The sequence below is a fragment of the Oncorhynchus keta genome, chromosome 15 (assembly GCF_023373465.1).
Source record: "Oncorhynchus keta strain PuntledgeMale-10-30-2019 chromosome 15, Oket_V2, whole genome shotgun sequence".
Taxonomy (NCBI): Eukaryota; Metazoa; Chordata; class Actinopteri; order Salmoniformes; family Salmonidae; genus Oncorhynchus; species Oncorhynchus keta.
Window position 1 is genome coordinate 3,360,622 of NC_068435.1, and position 22,528 is coordinate 3,383,149.

The 22,528-nt window shown below is 46.4% G+C and overlaps 1 protein-coding gene across 1 annotated transcript in view; it reads right to left on the reverse strand.

The window, feature by feature from the left end:
* The window catches only part of LOC118376918 (ubiquitin carboxyl-terminal hydrolase 33-like), a 59,757-nt gene extending 38,966 nt beyond the window's left edge, over positions 1-20,791 (reverse strand). The window contains 8 exon segments of the mRNA XM_052462857.1: positions 5,449-5,527; positions 8,559-8,672; positions 11,518-11,587; positions 13,273-13,396; positions 14,010-14,162; positions 18,309-18,371; positions 18,811-18,864; positions 20,680-20,791. Of these exon segments, the coding sequence (XP_052318817.1) occupies positions 5,449-5,527; positions 8,559-8,672; positions 11,518-11,587; positions 13,273-13,396; positions 14,010-14,162; positions 18,309-18,371; positions 18,811-18,864; positions 20,680-20,763 (741 nt within the window). The 5' untranslated portion in view covers positions 20,764-20,791.
* Between the last annotated feature and the right edge of the window lie 1,737 nt (positions 20,792-22,528).

Below are 22,528 nucleotides of genomic sequence, written 5' to 3' on the forward strand. Positions count from 1 at the left end.
ATTAGGAACTCCTGAGAGTCCTGAAGTAGACATAGATCATATATAGTTAGTATACACTGTCCTACACAAACACTGGACAAAACATTAGGAACACCTGAGAGTCCTGAAGTAGACATAGATCATATATAGTTAGTATACACTGTCCTACACAAACACTGGACAAAACATTAGGAACACCTGAGAGTCCTGAAGTAGACATAGATCATATATAGTTAGTATACACTGTCCTACACAAACACTGGACAAAACATTAGGAACACCTGAGAGTCCTGAAGTAGATATAGATCATATATAGTTAGTATACACTGTCCTACACAAACACTGGACAAAACATTAGGAACACCTGAGAGTCCTGAAGTAGACATAGATCATATATAGTTAGTATACACTGTCCTACACAAACACTGGACAAAACATTAGGAACTCCTGAGAGTCCTGAAGTAGACATAGATCATATATAGTTAGTATACACTGTCCTACACAAACACTGGACAAAACATTAGGAACACCTGAGAGTCCTGAAGTAGACATAGATCATATATAGTTAGTATACACTGTCCTACACAAACACTGGACAAAACATTAGGAACACCTGAGAGTCCTGAAGTAGATATAGATCATATATAGTTAGTATACACTGTCCTACACAAACACTGGACAAAACATTAGGAACACCTGAAGTAGATATAGATCATATATAGTTAGTATACACTGTCCTACACAAACACTGGACAAAACATTAGGAACACCTGAGAGTCCTGAAGTAGACATAGATCATATATAGTTAGTATACACTGTCCTACACAAACACTGGACAAAACATTAGGAACACCTGAGAGTCCTGAAGTAGACATAGATCATATATAGTTAGTATACACTGTCCTACACAAACACTGGACAAAACATTAGGAACTCCTGAGAGTCCTGAAGTAGATATAGATCATATATAGTTAGTATACACTGTCCTACACAAACACTGGACAAAACATTAGGAACACCTGCTCTTTCTTTCCACGACATGGCTGACCAGGTGAAAGGTATGATCCCTTATTGGTGCCACTTCAAATCAGTGTAGACGAAGGGGAGGAGACGCGTAGACGAAGGGGAGGAGCCGCGTAGACGAAGGGGAGGAGCCGCGTAGACGAAGGGGAGGAGCCGCGTAGACGAAGGGGAGGAGACGCGTAGACGAAGGGGAGGAGACGCGTAGACGAAGGGGAGGAGACGCGTAGACGAAGGGGAGGAGCCGCGTGAGACGAAGGGGAGGAGCGCGTAGACGAAGGAGAGGAGACGCGTAGACGAAGGAGAGGAGACGCGTAGACGAAGGAGAGGAGACGCGTAGACGAAGGAGAGGAGACGCGTGAGACGAAGGGGAGGAGACGCGTAGAAGGGGAGGAGACGCGTAGAGAAGGGGAGGAGACGCGTAGACGAAGGGGAGGAGACGCGTAGACGAAGGGGAGGAGACGCGTAGACGAAGGGGAGGAGAGACGCGTGAGACGAAGGGGAGGAGACGCGTAGACGAAGGGGAGGAGACGCGTAGACCAAGGGGAGGAGACGCGTGAGACCAAGGGGAGGAGACGCGTGACCAAGGGGAGGAGACGCGTAGACCAAGGGGAGGAGACGCGTAGACCAAGGGGAGGAGACGCGTAGACCAAGGGGAGGAGACGCGTAGATGAAGGGGAGGAGACGCGTAGATGAAGGGAGGAGACGCGTAGATGAAGGGGAGGAGACGCGTAGATGAAGGGGAGGAGACGTGTAGATGAAGGGGAGGAGACGTGTAGATGAAGGGGAGGAGACGTGTAGATGAAGGGGAGGAGACACGTAGATGAAGGGGAGGAGACACGTAGATGAAGGGGAGGAGACACGTAGATGAAGGGGAGGAGACACGTAGATGAAGGGGAGGAGACACGTAGATGAAGGGGAGGAGACACGTAGATGAAGGGGAGGAGACACGTAGATGAAGGGGAGGAGACATGTAGATGAAGGGGAGGAGACACGTAGATGAAGGGGAGGAGACACGTAGATGAAGGGGAGGAGACATGTAGATGAAGGGGAGGAGACATGTAGATGAAGGGGAGGAGACATGTAGATGAAGGGGAGGAGACATGTAGATGAAGGGGAGGAGACATGTAGATGAAGGGGAGGAGACACGGAGACGAAGGGGAGGAGACACGGAGACGAAGGGGAGGAGACACGGAGACGAAGGGGAGGAGACATGTAGATGAAGGGGAGGAGACACGGAGACGAAGGGGAGGAGACACGGAGACGAAGGGGAGGAGACATGTAGATGAAGGGGAGGAGACATGTAGATGAAGGGGAGGAGACACGTAGACGAAGGGGAGGAGACACGTAGACGAAGGGGAGGAGACATGTAGATGAAGGGGAGGAGACGTGTTAAAGAATGATCCATGAAGGTTAAAGAAGGATTTTTAAACCTTGAGACATGGATTGTATTGTCTGTGTGCCGTTCAGAAGGTGAACGGGAAAGACAAAAGATTGAAGTGCCTTTGAACAGGGACATGGTAGTTGGTGACAGGCGAACCAGTTTGATCCTGTCAAGAATTGTAACACTGCTGGGTTTTTCCACACTCAAGAGCAACAGACAGGCTATAGTTAGTCAACCGACAGTCCAGGACAACATTGGCGCCCAAGGACCCATAAAATACTGTACAACTCGATGAACCTTGACGCGAATGGGTGTACGGCGAGCCGACGACCTTAAAGAGATCGACTTCTTTCAGCAAAATAAGATAATGTGGTTGCAGTGTGCTTAAGAAGGAAAACAGTGGACTCTCGAGAAATGGAAATACATGGCCTGGTCTAATTAATCCTGGTTCCTGCCGTTTCACGCGGATGGGAGGACTAGGGTAGGGAGAAAACAACGAGCACCTGCATCCATAAAGTCAACATTACAGGCTGGTGGAGGTGTGATGGTGTGGGGTGTGTTTTCATGGTACACATCGGGCCCCTTGATAAAAGTGGAGCTAAGTTTGAATGCCACAGGATATCTGAACATCATAGCCAATCAGGTGCATCCCTTCATGGTAGCAGTGTATCCATCTGCAAGTATATATTTTTTTCAACAGTAAAATGCCAGATGCCACAAAGCTGGGATTGTCCAGGAATGGTCCCATGAACATAACAGTGAATTCAGCTTGCTGCAGTCTCCTGCCCAACTGAGCATCAGTGCAGATATTACTGGAGGTTTAGAGGAAATGTATAATGAGAGTGATATAGGTAGAGTGATATAGGTAGAGTGATATAGTGATATAGGTAGAGTGATATAGGTAGAGTGATATAGGTAGAGTGATATAGTGATATAGGTAGAGTGATATAGGTAGAGTGATATAGGTAGAGTGATATAGTGATATAGGTAGAGTGATATAGTGATATAGGTAGAGTGATATAGTGATATAGGTAGAGTGATAATGGTAGAGTGATATAGGTAGAGTGATATAGGTAGAGTGATATAGGTAGAGTGATATAGGTAGAGTGATATAGTGATATAGGTAGAGTGATATAGGTAGAGTGATATAGGTAGAGTGATATAGTGAACATATATATTTGATTTGATTTCACTGGTAGAGTGATATAGGTAGGAGCCCATATAGTTAGAGAGATATAGGTAGAGCCCATGATATAGGTAGAGTGATGTAGTGATATAGGTAGTAACAGCCCTAGATGTAGTGATATAGGTAGTAGCCCTGATGTAGTGATATAGGTAGAGTGATGTAGTGATATTCACTGGTTCAGTAACAGCCCTGAGAAGAAGAACAAGAGGTAGCCCATCTGTCTGCCTGGGAATGATTCAGTGGTATAGGTAGAGTGATATAGGTAGAGTGATATAGGTAGAGTGAAAGTGATATAGGTAGAGTGATATAGTGATATAGGTAGAGTGATATAGTGATATAGGTAGAGTGATACAGTTCTAATGGTACAGTTCTAATGGTACAGTTATAATGATACAGTTATAATGATGGCTATAACAGCCTGTCTTGCAGACCAGCGTGACAAATTAATATTCTCTGACTAAAACTGCAGAACAAACAGTGAACTTGTATCGACCACAGAATGGTGTCAACCTTAAGAGAAAAGGACTGTTGAACCAGTTCAATGTCGCGATGGTGGGCTGAGGAAAGACAGAGACATGACCTTCACTGGTTCAGTAACAGCCCTAGAGAAGAAGAACAAGAGGAGCCCATCTGTCTGCCTGGGAATGACCTTCACTGGTTCAGTAACAGCCCTAGAGAAGAAGAACAAGAGGAGCCCATCTGTCTGCCTGGGAATGACCTTCACTGGTTCAGTAACAGCCCCAGAGAAGAAGAACAAGAGGAGCCCATCTGTCTGCCTGGGAATGACCTTCACTGGTTCAGTAACAGCCCCAGAGAAGAAGAACAAGAGGAGCCCATCTGTCTGCCTGGGAATGACCTTCACTGGTTCAGTAACAGCCCCAGAGAAGAAGAACAAGAGGAGCCCATCTGTCTGCCTGGGAATGACCTTCACTGGTTCAGTAACAGCCCGAGAGAAGAAGAACAAGAGGAGCCCATCTGTCTGCCTGGGAATGACCTTCACTGGTTCAGTAACAGCCCCAGAGAAGAAGAACAAGAGGAGCCCATCTGTCTGCCTGGGAATGACCTTCACTGGTTCAGTAACAGCCCTAGAGAAGAAGAACAAGAGGAGCCCATCTGTCTGCCTGGGAATGACCTTCACTGGTTCAGTAACAGCCCTAGAGAAGAAGAACAAGAGGAGCCCATCTGTCTGCCTGGGAATGACCTTCACTGGTTCAGTAACAGCCCTAGAGAAGAAGAACAAGAGGAGCCCATCTGTCTGCCTGGGAATGACCTTCACTGGTTCAGTAACAGCCCTAGAGAAGAAGAACAAGAGGAGCCCATCTGTCTGCCTGGGAATGACCTTCACTGGTTCAGTAACAGCCCCAGAGAAGAAGAACAAGAGGAGCCCATCTGTCTGCCTGGGAATGACCTTCACTGGTTCAGTAACAGCCCTAGAGAAGAAGAACAAGAGGAGCCCATCTGTCTGCCTGGGAATGACCTTCACTGGTTCAGTAACAGCCCTAGAGAAGAAGAACAAGAGGAGCCCATCTGTCTGCCTGGGAATGACCTTCACTGGTTCAGTAACAGCCCTAGAGAAGAAGAACAAGAGGAGCCCATCTGTCTGCCTGGGAATAGTATCTTTCATACAAACACCCGTTTTACCGTATTATAAATTATATGATTTTTAACCTTTATTTAGCTAGGCAAGTCAGTTAAGAACAAATTCTTATTTACAATGACGGCCTAGGAACAGTGGGTTAACTGCCTGTTCAGGGGCAGAACGACAGATTTGTACCTTGTCAGCTCGGGGATTTGAACTTGCAACCTTCCGGTTACTAGTCCTTCCGGTTACTAGTCTAACCTCTAGGCTACCCTGCAGCCCGATGAGAAGACAACCTACCTGTTGTGAGTATCCTCTGAACATGGGGTTAACAGCCTTGATCCCCTGGAACAGACTGGTAGGGACGACATAGGATGGTCTGAAACACCACAGAAGAAAAGGTTAGGACTGTCTGAAACGCCACAGAAGAAAAGGTTAGGACTGTGTGAAACACCACAGAAGAAAAGGTTAGGACTGTGTGAAACACCACAGAAGAAAAGGTTAGGACTGTCTGAAACACCACAGAAGAAAAGGTTAGGACTGTCTGAAACACCACAGAAGAAAAGGTTAGGACTGTGTGAAACACCACAGAAGAAAAGGTTAGGACTGTCTGAAACACCACAGAAGAAAAGGTTAGGACTGTGTGAAACACCACAGAAGAAAAGGTTAGGACTGTCTGAAACACCACAGAAGAAAAGGTTAGGACTGTGTGAAACACCACAGAAGAAAAGGTTAGGACTGTGTGAAACACCACAGAAGAAAAGGTTAGGACTGTCTGAAACACCACAGAAGAAAAGGTTAGGACTGTCTGTGAAACACCACAGAAGAAAAGGTTAGGACTGTGTGAAACACCACAGAAGAAAAGGTTAGGACTGTGTGAAACACCACAGAAGAAAAGGTTAGGACTGTGTGAAACACCACAGAAGAAAAGGTTAGGACTGTGTGAAACACCACAGAAGAAAAGGTTAGGACTGTCTGAAACGCCTGCAGAAGAAAAACCTTAGGACTGTGTGAAACACCACAGAAGAAAAGGTTAGGACTGTGTGAAACACCACAGAAGAAAAGGTTAGGACTGTGTGAAACACCACAGAAGAAAAGGTTAGGACTGTGTGAAACACCACAGAAGAAAAGGTTAGGACTGTGTGAAACACCACAGAAGAAAAGGTTAGGACTGTGTGAAACACCACAGAAGAAAAGGTTAGGACTGTGTGAAACACCACAGAAGAAAAGGTTAGGACTGTCTGAAACGCCACAGAAGAAAAGGTTAGGACTGTGTGAAACACCACAGAAGAAAAGGTTAGGACTGTCTGAAACGCCACAGAAGAAAAGGTTAGGACTGTGTGAAACACCACAGAAGAAAAGGTTAGGACTGTCTGAAACACCACAGAAGAAAAGGTTAGGACTGTCTGAAACGCCACAGAAGAAAAGGTTAGGACTGTCTGAAACGCCACAGAAGAAAAGGTTAGGACTGTCTGAAACGCCACAGAAGAAAAGGTTAGGACTGTGTGAAACACCACAGAAGAAAAGGTTAGGACTGTCTGAAACGCCACAGAAGAAAAGGTTAGGACTGTGTGAAACACCACAGAAGAAAAGGTTAGGACTGTCTGAAACGCCACAGAAGAAAAGGTTAGGACTGTGTGAAACACCACAGAAGAAAAGGTTAGGACTGTCTGAAACACCACAGAAGAAAAGGTTAGGACTGTCTGAAACGCCACAGAAGAAAAGGTTAGGACTGTGTGAAACACCACAGAAGAAAAGGTTAGGACTGTGTGAAACACCACAGAAGAAAAGGTTAGGACTGTCTGAAACGCCACAGAAGAAAAGGTTAGGACTGTGTGAAACACCACAGAAGAAAAGGTTAGGACTGTGTGAAACACCACAGAAGAAGAAGTGTACATTTGCTATTATTATTATTATGAACCTTGACTTAACCAGGAGAACCCACTAAGACCAGGGTATCATTTCCATGACAACGACCGTTCAAGCAATGTGAAAAACTATTTTGTATTTCTATTTATTATGGATCCCCATTAGTTCCTGCCAAGGCAGCAGCTACTCTTCCTGGGGTTTATTATGGATCCCCATTAGTTCCTACCGAGGCAGCAGCTACTCTTCCTGGGGTTTATTATGGATCCCCATTAGTTCCTGCCAAGGCAGCAGCTACTCTTCCTGGGGTTTATTATGGATCCCCATTAGTTCCTGCCAAGGCAGCAGCTACTCTTCCTGGGGTTTATTATGGATCCCCATTAGTTCCTGCCAAGGCAGCAGCTACTCTTCCTGGGGTTTATTATGGATCCCCATTAGTTCCTGCCAAGGCAGCAGCTACTCTTCCTGGGGTTTATTATGGATCCCCATTAGTTCCTGCCAAGGCAGCAGCTACTCTTCCTGGGGTTTATTATGGATCCCCATTAGTTCCTGCCAAGGCAGCAGCTACTCTTCCTGGGGTTTATTATGGATCCCCATTAGTTCCTGCCAAGGCAGCAGCTACTCTTCCTGGGGTTTATTATGGATCCCCATTAGTTCCTGTCAAGGCAGCAGCTACTCTTCCTGGGGTTTATTATGGATCCCCATGAGTTCCTGCCAAGGCAGCAGCTACTCTTCCTGGGGTTTATTATGGATCCCCATTAGTTCCTGCCAAGGCAGCAGCTACTCTTCCTGGGGTTTATTATGGATCCCCATTAGTTCCTGACAAGGCAGCAGCTACTCTTCCTGGGGTTTATTATGGATCCCCATTAGTTCCTGACAAGGCAGCAGCTACTCTTCCTGGGGTTTATTATGGATCCCCATTAGTTCCTGTCAAGGCAGCAGCGACTCTTCCTGGGGTTAATTATTAAATAACTTATTTTCCACCATAATTTGCAAATAAATTCATTTAAAATCCTACAATGTGATTTTCTGGATTTATTTTTTCATTTTGTCCGTCATAGTTGAAGTGTACCTATGATGAAAATTACAGGCCTCTCGTCTTTTTAAGTGGGAGAACTTGCACAATTGTACTGTGGAATAGAGTTCCATGTAGTCATGGCTCTATGTAGTACTGTGGAATAGAGTTCTATGTAGTCATGGCTCTATGTAGTACTGTGCACCTCCCATAGTCTGTTCTGAACTTGGGGACTGTGAAGAGACCTCTGGTGGCATGTCTTGTGGGGTATGTATGGGTGTCTGAGCTGTGTGTTAGTAGTTTAAACAGACAACTCGGTGCATTCCACATGTCAATACTTCTTACAAAAACAAGTAGTGATGAAGTCACTATCTCCTCTACTTTGAGCCATGAGAGACATTACCTGTAGGTCATTCCAGGATTGCCCTCATTTCTGAGGCTGCAGACCCTAACATGTTATAAACTGGCAGGGTAAAACAGCACACCTAGCAAGTAGATACGTGTGTTGAATAAACTGAGAGATGTGTACCTGTTCTTGTGCCAGAGGTCTGACACCAGTTTCTGGTAGCTCTTACTCAGAGCAGGCTTCTTGTCTGTCCTCACCAGACCTCCACACTCCACAAAGAACTGGGTAAGAGGAGGACTGGAGAGAGAGAGACAAACTGGGTTAGAGGAGGACTGGAGAGAGAGAGAAGAACTGGGATAGAGGAGGACTGGAGAGAGAGAGAGAGAGAGAGAGGGGAGAGAAAACGAGTGAAAGACTGAGAAAGAGCGAGATTGTCCTCGCACCACATTCAGTTAATATATTATATTCAACAGAATTGTAGCTTGTTCATGATCAATGGAACACTGAGAAAAGGATCTAGCAATGGAACACTGAGAAAGGGATCTAGCAATGGAACACTGAGAAAGGGATCTAGCAATGGAACACTGAGAAAGGGATCTAGCAATGGAACACTGAGAAAGGGATCTAGCAATGGAACACTGAGAAAGGGATCTAGCAATGGAACACTGAGAAAGGGATCTAGCAATGGAACACTGAGAAAGGGATCTAACAATGTAACACTGAGAAAGGGATCTAGCAATGGAACACTGAGAAAGGGATCTAGCAATGGAACACTGAGAAAGGGATCTAGCAATGGAACACTGAGAAAGGGATCTAGCAATGGAACACTGAGAAAGGGATCTAGCAATGGAACACTGAGAAAGGAATCTAGCAATGGAACACTGAGAAAGGAATCTAGCAATGTAACACTGAGAAAGGGATCTAGCAATGGAACACTGAGAAAGGGATCTAGCAATGGAACACTGAGAAAGGGATCTAGCAATGGAACACTGAGAAAGGGATCTAGCAATGGAACACTGAGAAAGGGATCTAGTAATGGAACACTGAGAAAGGGATCTAGTAATGTAACACTGAGAAAGGGATCTAGTAATGGAACACTGAGAAAGGGATCTAGCAATGTAACACTGAGAAAGGGATCTAGTAATGTAACACTGAGAAAGGGATCTAGTAATGGAACACTGAGAAAAGGATCTAGTAATGGAACACTGAGAAAGGGATCTAGCAATGGAACACTGAGAAAGGGATCTAGCAATGGAACACTGAGAAAGGGATCTAGCAATGGAACACTGAGAAAGGGATCTAGCAATGTAACACTGAGAAAGGGATCTGGGTTTGGTATAGGTTCTCACCAGTTAGAGAGGGGTTTGGTATAGGTTCTCACCAGTTAGAGAGGGGTTTGGTATAGGTTCTCACCAGTTAGAGGGGGTTTGGTATCTCACCAGTTAGAGAGGGGTTTGTAACTCACCAGTTAGAGAAAGGTTCTCACCAGTTAGAAGGGGGTTTGGTATAACACTCACCAGTTAGAAGGGATTTGGTATAGGTTCTCACCAGTTAGAGAGGGATAGGTTCTCACCAGTTAGGTTTGGTATAGGTTCTCACCAGTTAGAGAGGGGTTTGGTATAGGTTCTCACCAGTTAGAGGGGGTTTGGTATAGGTTCTCACCAGTTAGAGAGGGGTTTGGTATAGGTTCTCACCAGTTAGAGAGGGGTTTGGTATAGGTTCTCACCAGTTAGAGAGGGGTTTGGTATAGGTTCTCACCAGTTAGAGAGGGGTTTGGTATAGGTTCTCACCAGTTAGAGAGGGGTTTGGTATAGGTTCTCACCAGTTAGAGAGGGGTTTGGTATAGGTTCTCACCAGTTAGAGAGGGGTTTGGTATAGGTTCTCACCAGTTAGAGAGGGGTTTGGTATAGGTTCTCACCAGTTAGAGAGGGGTTTGGTATAGGTTCTCACCAGTTAGATAGGGGTTTGGTATAGGTTCTCACCAGTTAGAGAGGGCCTGCAGGGCTGGGGTCAGGGTGAAAGGTTAGATAGGGGTTTGGTATAGGTTCTCACCAGTTTGAGAGGGGTTTGGTATAGGTTCTCACCAGTTTGAGAGGGGTTTGGTATAGGTTCTCACCAGTTAGAGAGGGGTTTGGTATAGGTTCTCACCAGTTAGAGAGGGGTTTGGTATAGGTTCTCACCAGTTAGAGAGGGCCTGCAGGGCTGGGGTCAGGGTGAAAGGTTAGATAGGGGTTTGGTATAGGTTCTCACCAGTTAGAGAGGGGTTTGGTATAGGTTCTCACCAGTTAGAGAGGTGTTTGGTATAGGTTCTCACCAGTTAGAGAGGGGTTTGGTATAGGTTCTCACCAGTTAGAGAGGGGTTTGGTATAGGTTCTCACCAGTTAGAGAGGGGTTTGGTATAGGTTCTCACCAGTTAGAGAGGGGTTTGGTATAGGTTCTCACCAGTTAGAGAGGGCCTGCAGGGCTGGGGTCAGGGTGAAAGGTTAGATAGGGGTTTGGTATAGGTTCTCACCAGTTAGAGAGGGGTTTGGTATAGGTTCTCACCAGTTTGAGAGGGGTTTGGTATAGGTTCTCACCAGTTAGAGAGGGGTTTGGTATAGGTTCTCACCAGTTAGAGAGGGCCTGCAGGGCTGGGGTCAGGGTGAAAGGTTAGATAGGGGTTTGGTATAGGTTCTCACCAGTTAGAGAGGGGTTTGGTATAGGTTCTCACCAGTTAGAGAGGTGTTTGGTATAGGTTCTCACCAGTTAGAGAGGGGTTTGGTATAGGTTCTCACCAGTTAGAGAGGGGTTTGGTATAGGTTCTCACCAGTTAGAGAGGGCTTTGCATTTCTCACCAGTTAGAGAGGGGTTTGGTATAGGTTCTCACCAGTTAGAGAGGGCCTGCAGGGCTGGGGTCAGGGTGAAAGGTTAGATAGGGGTTTGGTATAGGTTCTCACCAGTTAGAGAGGGGTTTGGTATAGGTTCTCACCAGTTAGACTCACCAGTTAGAGAGGGCCTGCAGGGCACAGGGTGAAAGGTTAGATAGGTGTTTGGTATAGGTTCTCACCAGTTTGAGAGGGGTTTGGTATAAGTTCTCACCAGTTTGAGAGGGGTTTGGTATAGGTTCTCACCAGTTTGAGAGGGGTTTGGTATAGGTTCTCACCAGTTAGAGAGGGCCTGCAGGGCTGCATTCATAAAGCAGGTGTTTCCTATGTTCTTCAGTCCCGTCAGACCTGGAGAGAGACACATCTTTACTGAGATACACACTAACCACACACACACACACACACATCTATACTGAGATACACACTAACCACACACACACACATCTATACTGAGATACACACTAACCACACACACACACATCTATACTGAGATACACACTAACCACACACACACACACATCTATACTGAGATACACACTAACCACACACACACACATCTATACTGAGATACACACTAACCACACACACACACACACACACACACACACATCTATACTGAGATACACACTAACCACACACACACACACACACACACATCTATACTGAGATACACACTAACCACACACACACACATCTATACTGAGATACACACTAACCACACACACACACACATCTATACTGAGATACACACTAACCACACACACACACACACATCTATACTGAGATACACACTAACCACACACACACACACACATCTATACTGAGATACACACTAACCACACACACACATCTATCCTGATACACACTAACCACACACACACATCTATCCTGAGATACACACTAACCACACACACATCTATCCTGAGATACACACTAACCACACACACATCTATCCTGAGATACACACTAACCACACACATCTATCCTGAGATACACACTAACCACACACACACACACACACATCTATCCTGAGATACACACTAACCACACACACACACACACTAACCACACATCTATCCTGAGATACACACTAACCACACACACATCTATCCTGAGATACACACTAACCACACACACACATCTATCCTGAGATACACACTAACCACACACACACATCTATCCTGAGATACACACTAACCACACACAGATTTATCCTGAATGCCACCCGTCACCTTGACAGCTACTAGCCTCCATTCATTAGTCAATGTTCAACTCCTAGGAGTTTGATTTAGCACAAGGAGATCAGCTGAGAGACTTGGGAGCTACAGTCTAGAGGCACTCAGTTATATTATATTATTATTATAACAGTGATATTAGTCATATCATGTGTGATCTCATCCTGTATTTTAAAGCCCTGGTCAGAAATATGCTTCTACACCTGCATTGCTTGCTGTTTGGGGTTTTAGGCTGGGTTTCTGTACAGCACTTAGAGATATCAGCTGATGTACGAAGGGCTTTATAAATAAATTTGATTTGATTGAAATGAAGATGCCGCTGGACCGTTTAATGACACCGATTTAAAGCTGCACCATGCAGACATGGCTCCGCCTTCTCCTGGTTGTTAAAATTCTAATAGGTTTACCGAATTTCAGTTTATGACAAAAAAAAACAAGCAAGTATAGTGTAGAGAATCATTGTACCATCTAAACCGTTTAGAAATACATTTTCCAGAACCAAAAAATATTGCATTTTCAGCTGTTAGAAGCTGGTGTAAAAATTTTAAAAAACGATGATAAGACTCAAAAATTAAACTTAACAACGGGAAGCATAGAACTAGAACACATAGAACAGATCTACCGCTTCTTAGACTGGCTTTCGATGAGAACGGCAGATCTATAACACACATTTCTACGTGAATTTGGTCAGGGTTGCCCAAATATGGACATATTGCAGCTTTAAATAAAAAATAAAAAAGGTAAGAATGCAGGCATGTCACATTGTGTGAACTCAGGGCCTCAACATGATGCTGTTACCTCTGGGGCGGAGCTCCTCCTCCTCCTCCTCCTCCTCCTCCTCCGTCTCCATGCCCAGGTCTTCACAGCCACCAGTAAGGGGCAGTCTCAGAGAGGTGGAGCGGCCCAACACCCTGCTACCCTCCTGGGGGACGGAAGAACCCAATTAGAACCATAAGTGTCGAAACACAGCAGCGTGAGGCGACAACAACCTGCTTTGGCTGCATTTTATCGTAAAGAAAGAAAACAACGTTACAACAACTGAATGATTATGGACTTTAAACATTAAACTTTAAACTTTAAACATGGTCTCAAAGGACGTGAAGTAATTAACAACAATATATAAATATAAAAATATAAAAATATACAACAATGACTGAATCTGTACAGTGTTCATGTTGTAGGTCGATTTGGTCGGGGTTGTGGCTTTAGCTCGACGACGGTTTCAATAATGTAGGGAACTTAATTAGTGATTTGAGATTCAGTCATTAATTAGTCAACCAATCAAGGTATCAGTCAATCTATCAATCAATTCAGGTATCAATCACTCAGTTATCAGTCTAGGTGTCAATCAATCTAGGTATCAATCAATCACAATTCATTCAGGGATCGATCTATCAATTACTCAATGACTGCATCAATGAATGTATCAATCAATCAACCGACCGACCAATCAATCAATCAAACGACCAATAAATAAATCAACCAACCAATCGGCATATCAACCAATCAACGTTGGTTTCAGAGCATAACGTTACCTGTGTGTTGTTGGTGTGAGGTGAAGCGAGGGTCTTGGTGCTGGGGACAGGGCAGTGAGGGCCCAGTTTACGCTCCAGGAACACCTCTTTCCCACAGGCATAACACCACACCCTCAGAGTGGTCAGGTTCACTGTCAGGTTGTGCCCAGTCTCCTGTTATAGAGGGGTTAGAAACATGTTCATGTTTATAGATATTTATAAGGTGTAATAGAATGTATAAAGATGGTATAAGCAAATACAGTATATTGTTGTTGACAGACAGTCAGACAGGTCAGACACACAAGACAGCCAGGTCAGGCAGACAGCCAGGTCAGGCAGACAGCCAGGTCAGGCAGACAGCCAGGTCAGACAGCCGGTCAGACAGCCAGGCAGACAGCCAGGTCAGACAGACAGCCAGGCAGACAGCCAGGTCAGACAGACAGCCAGGCAGACAGCCAGGTCAGACAGACAGCCAGGTCAGACAGACAGCCAGGTCAGACAGACAGCCAGGTCAGACAGACAGCCAGGTCAGACAGACAGGTCAGACAGCCAGCCAGGTCAGTCAGCCAGCCAGGTCAGCCAGGTCAGGCAGACAGCCAGGTCAGCCAGGTCAGGCAGACAGCCAGGTCAGGCAGACGGCCAGGTCAGACAGCCAGACAGCCTGGTCAGACAGCCAGGTCAGACAGCCAGGTCAGACAGCCAGGTCAGACAGCCAGGTCAGGCAGACAGCCAGGTCAGGCAGACAGCCAGGTCAGACAGCCAGCCAGCCAGGTCAGGCAGCCAGCCAGGTCAGGCAGCCAGCCAGGCAGCCAGCCAGGTCAGGCAGCCAGCCAGGTCAGGCAGCCAGCCAGGTCAGGCAGACAGCCAGGTCAGACAGCTAGGCAGACAGTCAGGTCAGACAGCCAGGTCAGACAGCCAGGGCAGACAGCCAGGGCAGACAGCCAGGGCAGACAGCCAGCCAGGTCAGACAGACAGACAGCCAGGTCAGACAGACAGCCAAGTCAGACACACAAGACAGACAGGTCAGACACACAAGACAGACAGGTCAGACACACAAGACAGACAGGTCAGACACACAAGACAGACAGGTCAGACACACAAGACAGACAGGTCAGACACACAAGACAGACAGGTCAGACAGCCAGGTCAGGCAGGCAGACAGCCAGGTCAGGCAGGCAGACAGCCAGGTCAGGCAGACAGCCAGGTCAGGCAGCCAGGTCAGACAGTCAGCCAGCCAGCCAGGCAGACAGCCAGGTCAGACAGTCAGCCAGCCAGCCAGGCAGACAGCCAGGTCAGACAGACAGACAGCTAGGTCAGACAGCCAGGTCAGGCAGACAGTCAGGTCAGGCAGGCAGACAGCCAGGTCAGGCAGGCAGACAGCCAGGTCAGGCAGGCAGACAGCCAGGTCAGGCAGGCAGACAGCCAGGTCAGGCAGACAGCCAGGTCAGACAGACAGCCAGGTCAGGCAGACAGCCAGGTCAGGCAGACAGCCAGGTCAGACAGCCAGGTCAGACAGCCAGGTCAGACAGCCAGGCAGACAGCCAGCAAGGCAGACAGCCAGCAAGGCAGACAGACAGCCAGGTCAGACAGACAGACAGCCAGGTCAGACAGACAGCCAGGTCAGGCAGCCAGCCAGGTCAGACAGCCAGGTCAGACAGACAGCCAGGTCAGACAGACAGCCAGGTCAGCCAGGTCAGACAGCCAGGTCAGACAGCCAGGTCAGACAGCCAGCCAGGTCAGACAGACAGGTCAGACACACAAGACAGACAGGTCAGACAGCCAGCCAGGTCAGACAGACAGACAGCCAGGTCAGACAGACAGCCAGGTCAGACAGACAGCCAGGTCAGACAGCCAGCCAGGTCAGACAGACAGCCAGGTCAGACAGACAGCCAGGTCAGACAGCCAGCCAGGTCAGACAGACAGCCAGGTCAGACAGGTCAGACAGACAGACAGCCAGACAGGTCAGACAGCCAGGTCAGACAGCCAGGTCAGACAGACAGCCAGGTCAGACAGCCAGCCAGGTCAGACAGCCAGCCAGGTCAGACAGCCAGCCAGGTCAGACAGACAGCCAGGTCAGACAGGTCAGACAGACAGACAGCCAGACAGGTCAGACAGACAGACAGCCAGGTCAGACAGCCAGGTCAGACAGACAGCCAGGTCAGACAGACAGCCAGGTCAGACACATTATTCATGTGTCTGCATTACTGTTGGTAGAGAGGGGCAAGGATGACAACACCCACCCCTAAGGAGCAGAGCTTCAGTGTGTAGACAGAATCTGTCAGGACTGAACGGGATGAGTGAGTTAACTGCCTTGTTCAGGGGCAGAACGACAGATTTTTACCTGGTCAGCTCAGAGGATTCGATCTAGCAACCTTTCAGTTACTGGCCCAATGCTCTAACCACTAGGACACCTGCCATCCCTGGAGGAGGTTTTGGGGGTTCTCTCATTGGCTATTTGGACCTATCAGGATTGGGAGAATGCGGTGCTTAAACTTCTTCGCCAGGAGTGCCTAACGTGTGTGTGACCACATGGACCGGGGAGGGGCTTTGGCTTCTGCGAGGGTAGAGACTAGACAGGAAATCCTTCTGCGAGGGTAGAGACTAGACCTGAAAATCCTTCTGTGAGGATAGAGACTAGACCTGAAAGTCCTTCTGCGGGGGTAGAGACTAGACCTGAAAATCCTTCTGCGGGGGTATAGACTAGACAGGAAATCCTTCTGCGGGGGTATAGACTAGACAGGAAATCCTTCTGCGGGGGTTCAGACTAGACAGGAAATCCTTCTGGGGGGGTAGAGACTAGACAGGAAATCCTTCTGTGAGGGTAGAGACTAGACCTGAAAATCCTTCTGCGGGGGTAGAGACTAGACCTGAAAATCCTTCTGCGGGGGTAGAGACTAGACCTGAAAATCCTTCTGCGGGGGTAGAGACTAGACCTGAAAATCCTTCTGCGGGGGTAGAGACAGGAAATCCTTCTGCTGGGGTAGAGACTAGACAGGAAATCCTTCTGGGGGGGTAGAGACTAGACAGGAAATCCTTCTATGAGGGTATAGACTAGACCTGAAAATCCTTCTGCGGGGGTAGAGACTAGACCTGAAAGTCCTTCTGCGGGGGTAGAGACTAGACCTGAAAATCCTTCTGCGAGGGTATAGACTAGACAGGAAATCCTTCTGCGGGGGTATAGACTAGACCTGAGACTAAACAGGTAATCCTCATTTCTAACACTGTTGAGCGTAAAAACCCAGCAGTGTTGCAGTTCTTGACACAAACCGGTGCACCTGCCACGTACTACCATACCCCCCTCAAAAGGTTGAACATATTTGTTCTTGCCCATTCACCCCCTGAAACAAATACACAATCCATGTCTCAAGGATTAAAAATCCTAATGTTTATAATGTTTTGTACACTCATGTGCTGCAATAGGAACTGGGACTCTCGTCTCCTCCAACATCCCTTTCACCTCTCTAGGAACTGGGACTCTCGTCTCCTCCAACATCCCTTTCACCTCTCTAGGAACTGGGACTCTCGTCTCCTCCAACATCCCTTCACCTCTCTAGGAACTGGGACTCTCGTCTCCTCCAACATCCCTTCACCTCTCTAGGAACTGGGACTCTCGTCTCCTCCAACATCCCTTCACCTCTCTAGGAACTGGGACTCTCGTCTCCTCCAACATCCCTTCACCTCTCTAGGAACTGTGATTCTCATCTCCTCCAACATCCCTTCACCTCTCTAGGAACTGGGACTCTCGTCTCCTCCAACATCCCTTTCACCTCTCTAGGAACTGGGACTAGTCTCCTCCAACATCCCTTCACCTCTCTAGGAACTGGGACTCTCGTCTCCTCCAACATCCCTTTCACCTCTCTAGGAACTGGGACTCTCGTCTCCTCCAACATCCCTTTCACCTCTCTAGGAACTGGGACTCGTCTCCAACATCCCTTTCACCTCTCTAGGAACTGGGACTCGTCTCCAACATCCCTTTCACCTCTCTAGGAACTGGGATTCTCGTCTCCTCCAACTCTCTCTCCAACACTTCCCACTTTCGCCCCTTCACACTTCATTCTTTCTTCCCCCCTCCCCCATCACACCTCTTTTCTCATTATCTCCTGAACCATCCTGAATATTGATCTAGTTCTGTAGGTGTCTTCTGAACCATCCTGAATATTGATCTAGTCCTGTGGGTGTCTCCTGAAACATCCTGAATATTGATCTAGTCCTGTAGGTGTGTGTGGGAGGTGTAAAGGTCAGGGGTTACTCATCCCGTTGTACTGCTCTAATCCTGTTATATGCTATATGTGGGAGTTGTAGAGGTCAAAGGTCACTCACCTGTGAGTGGGTGGTGCTGTGGTCAGTGTGAGATTCTCCACAGCCCACATACACACAGCCGTTCTACAAACACAGAAAACAATGGATTTATACAGTCAATTTGCATGAGGCCAAAATGGTAAATCACAACTTAATAAATAAAAGTCCCAACGAGTTACAAAACATGACAAATAAAAGTCCCAACGAGTTACAAAACATGACAAATAAAAGTCCCAACGAGTTACAAAACATGACAAATAAAAGTCCCAACGAGTTACAAAACATGACAAATAAAAGTCCCAACGAGTTACAAAACATGACAAATAAAAGTCCCAACGAGTTACAAAACATGACAAATAAAAGTCCCAACGAGTTACAAAACATGACAAATGAAAGTCCCAACGAGTTACAAAACATGACAAATAAAAGTCCCAACGAGTTACAAAACATGACAAATAAAAGTCCCAGCGAGTTACAAGACATTACAAATAAAAGTCCCAACGAGTTACAACTTTTCACTCACCTCCAGACACGCCCACAGATTCGGTCCTCCAACTTTGCAGTCTTGGCACTGGCCCTTGAAACACAAACATAACCAACTAGCTCCAGTGACCAGACCGGTGAGACAACGTCCCAGACAGACAGCAGGTAAAAACAGTAACATGATAGAACAAGGACTTCTCCAATGACAACATACTCATTTCTTGGAAAACATCCAGGCCTTGGACATTTAATCATTGTTTCTATTTCAGCGAATGCTATTAGATAGTTTAGCTAACCTTGTTAAAGTCTACTAGATAATGATAGCTTAGCTTGCCTAGATAACGTCTATTAGATAATGATAAAGATAGACATTAACCAGGCTAGCTAACTATTAGATAATGATAAAGATAGCTTAGCTAGCCTAGATAACATCTATTAGATAATGATAGTTTAGCTAACCTTGTTAAAGTCTACTAGATAAAGATAGTTAGCTAGCCTAGTTAACGTCTATTAGATAATGATAAAGATAGTTAGCTAGCCTAGTTAACGTCTATTAGATAATGATAACGATAGTTAGCTAGCCTAGTTAACGTCTATTAGATAGTTAGTTAGCTAGCCTAGTTAATGTCTATTAGATAATGATAACGATAGTTAGCTAGCCTAGTTAACGTCTATTAGATAATGATAAAGATAGTTAGCTAGCCTAGTTAACGTCTATTAGATAATGATAAAGATAGTTAGCTAGCCTAGTTAACGTCTATTAGATAATGATAACGATAGTTAGCTAGCCTAGTTAACGTCTATTAGATAATGATAACGATAGTTAGCTAGCCTAGTTAACGTCTATTAGATAATGATAAAGATAGTTAGCTAGCCTAGTTAACTTCTATTAGATAATGATAAAGATAGTTAGCTAGCCCAGTTAACGTCTATTAGATAATGATAACGATAGTTAGCTAGCCTAGTTAACGTCTATTAGATAATGATAACGATAGTTAGCTAGCCTAGTTAACATCTATTAGATAATGATAAAGATAGTTAGCCTAGTTAACGTTTATTAGATAATGATAACGATAGTTAGCTAGCCTAGATAACGTCTATTAGATAATGATAGCTTAGCTAACCTTGTTAAAGTCTACTAGATAATGATAAAGATAGCTTAGCTAGCCTAGATAACATCTATTAGATAATGATAGTTTAGCTAACCTTGTTAAAGTCTACTAGATAAAGATAGTTAGCTAGCCTAGTTAACGTCTATTAGATAATGATAAAGATAGTTAGCTAGCCTAGTTAACGTCTATTAGATAATGATAACGATAGTTAGCTAGCCTAGTTAATGTCTATTAGATAATGATAACGATAGTTAGCTAGCCTAGTTAACGTCTATTAGATAATGATAAAGATAGTTAGCTAGCCTAGTTAACGTCTATTAGATAATGATAAAGATAGTTAGCTAGCCTAGTTAACGTCTATTAGATAATGATAACGATAGTTAGCTAGCCTAGTTAACGTCTATTAGATAATGATAACGATAGTTAGCTAGCCTAGTTAACGTCTATTAGATAATGATAAAGATAGTTAGCTAGCCTAGTTAACTTCTATTAGATAATGATAAAGATAGTTAGCTAGCCCAGTTAACGTCTATTAGATAATGATAACGATAGTTAGCTAGCCTAGTTAACGTCTATTAGATAATGATAACGATAGTTAGCTAGCCTAGTTAACATCTATTAGATAATGATAAAGATAGTTAGCCTAGTTAACGTTTATTAGATAATGATAACGATAGTTAGCTAGCCTAGATAACGTCTATTAGATAATGATAGCTTAGCTAACCTTGTTAAAGTCTACTAGATAATGATAAAGATAGTTTAGCTAGCCTAGTTAACGTCAGGACAGGTGGACTCACATGAGACTTGAGGATGAGCTCTTCCTTGGTGATCTTTCCAACACACTGTAGATGGGGACAGTCACTGCTAGAACACACAGGCATCACTCACCTGCACCTCACCTGTCTGAGGGGGGAGAGAAAGAGAGAGGTAAACACACAGTCATGGGCATTCAAGCAACAGTGACATTAGTAAGATCAACAAGAAAAAAAGTGCCGATGTGGACAACAATAGACAATCCACTATTGTTCATGTCCTCCTAAACCAGCCAGGACCACAATAGGAAACCTGAAATACTGTTCATGAAACAAGCAAACACCAAGCTGTCCGTCTGCCTGCCTGTCAAACACCAAGCTGTCCATCCGCCTGCCTGCCAGTCAAACACCAAGCCGCCTGCCTGCCAGTCAAACACCAAGCCGCCTGCCTGCCAGTCAAACACCAAGCCGCCTGCCTGCCTGCCAAACACCAAGCCGCCTGCCTGCCTGCCAAACACCAAGCCGTCTGCCTGCCAGTCAAACACCAAGCTGTCCATCCGCCTGCCTGCCAGTCAAACACCAAGCCACCTGCCTGCCAGTCAAACACCAAGCCGCCTGCCTGCCAGTCAAACACCAAGCCGCCTGCCTGCCAGTCAAACACCAAGCCGCCTGCCTGACTGCCAAACACCAAGCCGTCTGCCTGACTGCCAAACACCAAGCTGTCCGTCTGCCTGCCTGCCTGCCAGTCAAACACCAAGCTGTCCCTCTGCCTGCCTGCCTGCCTGCCAAACACCAAGCCGTCTGCCTGCCAGTCAAACAACAAGCCGTCTGCCTGCCAGTCAAACACCAAGCCGTCTGCCTGCCAGTCAAACACCAAGCTGTCCGTCTGCCTGCCTGCCTGTCAAACACCAAGCTGTCCATCTGCCTGCCTGCCAGTCAAACACCAAGCCGCCTGCCTGCCAGTCAAACACCAAGCCGCCTGCCTGCCAGTCAAACACCAAGCCGCCTGCCTGCCAGTCAAACGGGACGGCAGCGTAGCCTAGTGGTTAGAGCGTTGGACTTGTAACCGGAAGGTTGTGAGTTCAAACCCCCGAGCTGACAAGGTACAAATCTGTCGTTCTGCCCCTGAACAGGCAGTTAACCCACTGTTCCCAGGCCGTCATTGAAAATAAGAATATGTTCTTAACCGACTTGCCTGGTTAAATAAAGGTAAAATTTTAAAAATTATTATTATTTTTTAAAAACACCAAGCAATCTGCCTGCCTGCCAAACACCAAGCCGCCTGCCTGCCAAACACCAAGCCGTCTGCCTGCCAGCCAAACACCAAGCTGTCCGTCTGCCTGCCAGCCAAACACCAAGCTGTCCGTCTGCCTGCCAAACACCAAGCTGTCCGTCTGCCTGCCAAACACCAAGCTGTCCGTCTGCCTGCCAAACACCAAGCTGTCCGTCTGCCTGCCAAACACCAAGCTGTCCGTCTGCCTGCCAAACACCAAGCTGTCCGTCTGCCTGCCAAACACCAAGCTGTCCGTCTGCCTGCCAAACACCAAGCTGTCCGTCTGCCTGTCAAACACCAAGCTGTCCGTCTGCCTGCCAAACACCAAGCTGTCCGTCTGCCTGCCAAACACCAAGCTGTCCGTCTGCCTGTCAAACACCAAGCTGTCCGTCTGCCTGTTAAACACCAAGCTGTCTGTCCGTCTGCCTGCTTGTCACCTTTGGAACCGGAGGCTCCAGACAGCATAACTGGTTTTTCCAGGTCTGCTCTGTATACGTCGTAACGCATAGTAAGCAACAACTTCCTCTTCTCATCTCTCAGAGAGAGATATTATCCGTGCCCCTATGATCTCCCGTTAGTACTAATGGGGCTAGAGGCCTGACAACCTTCATCTCTGACGAG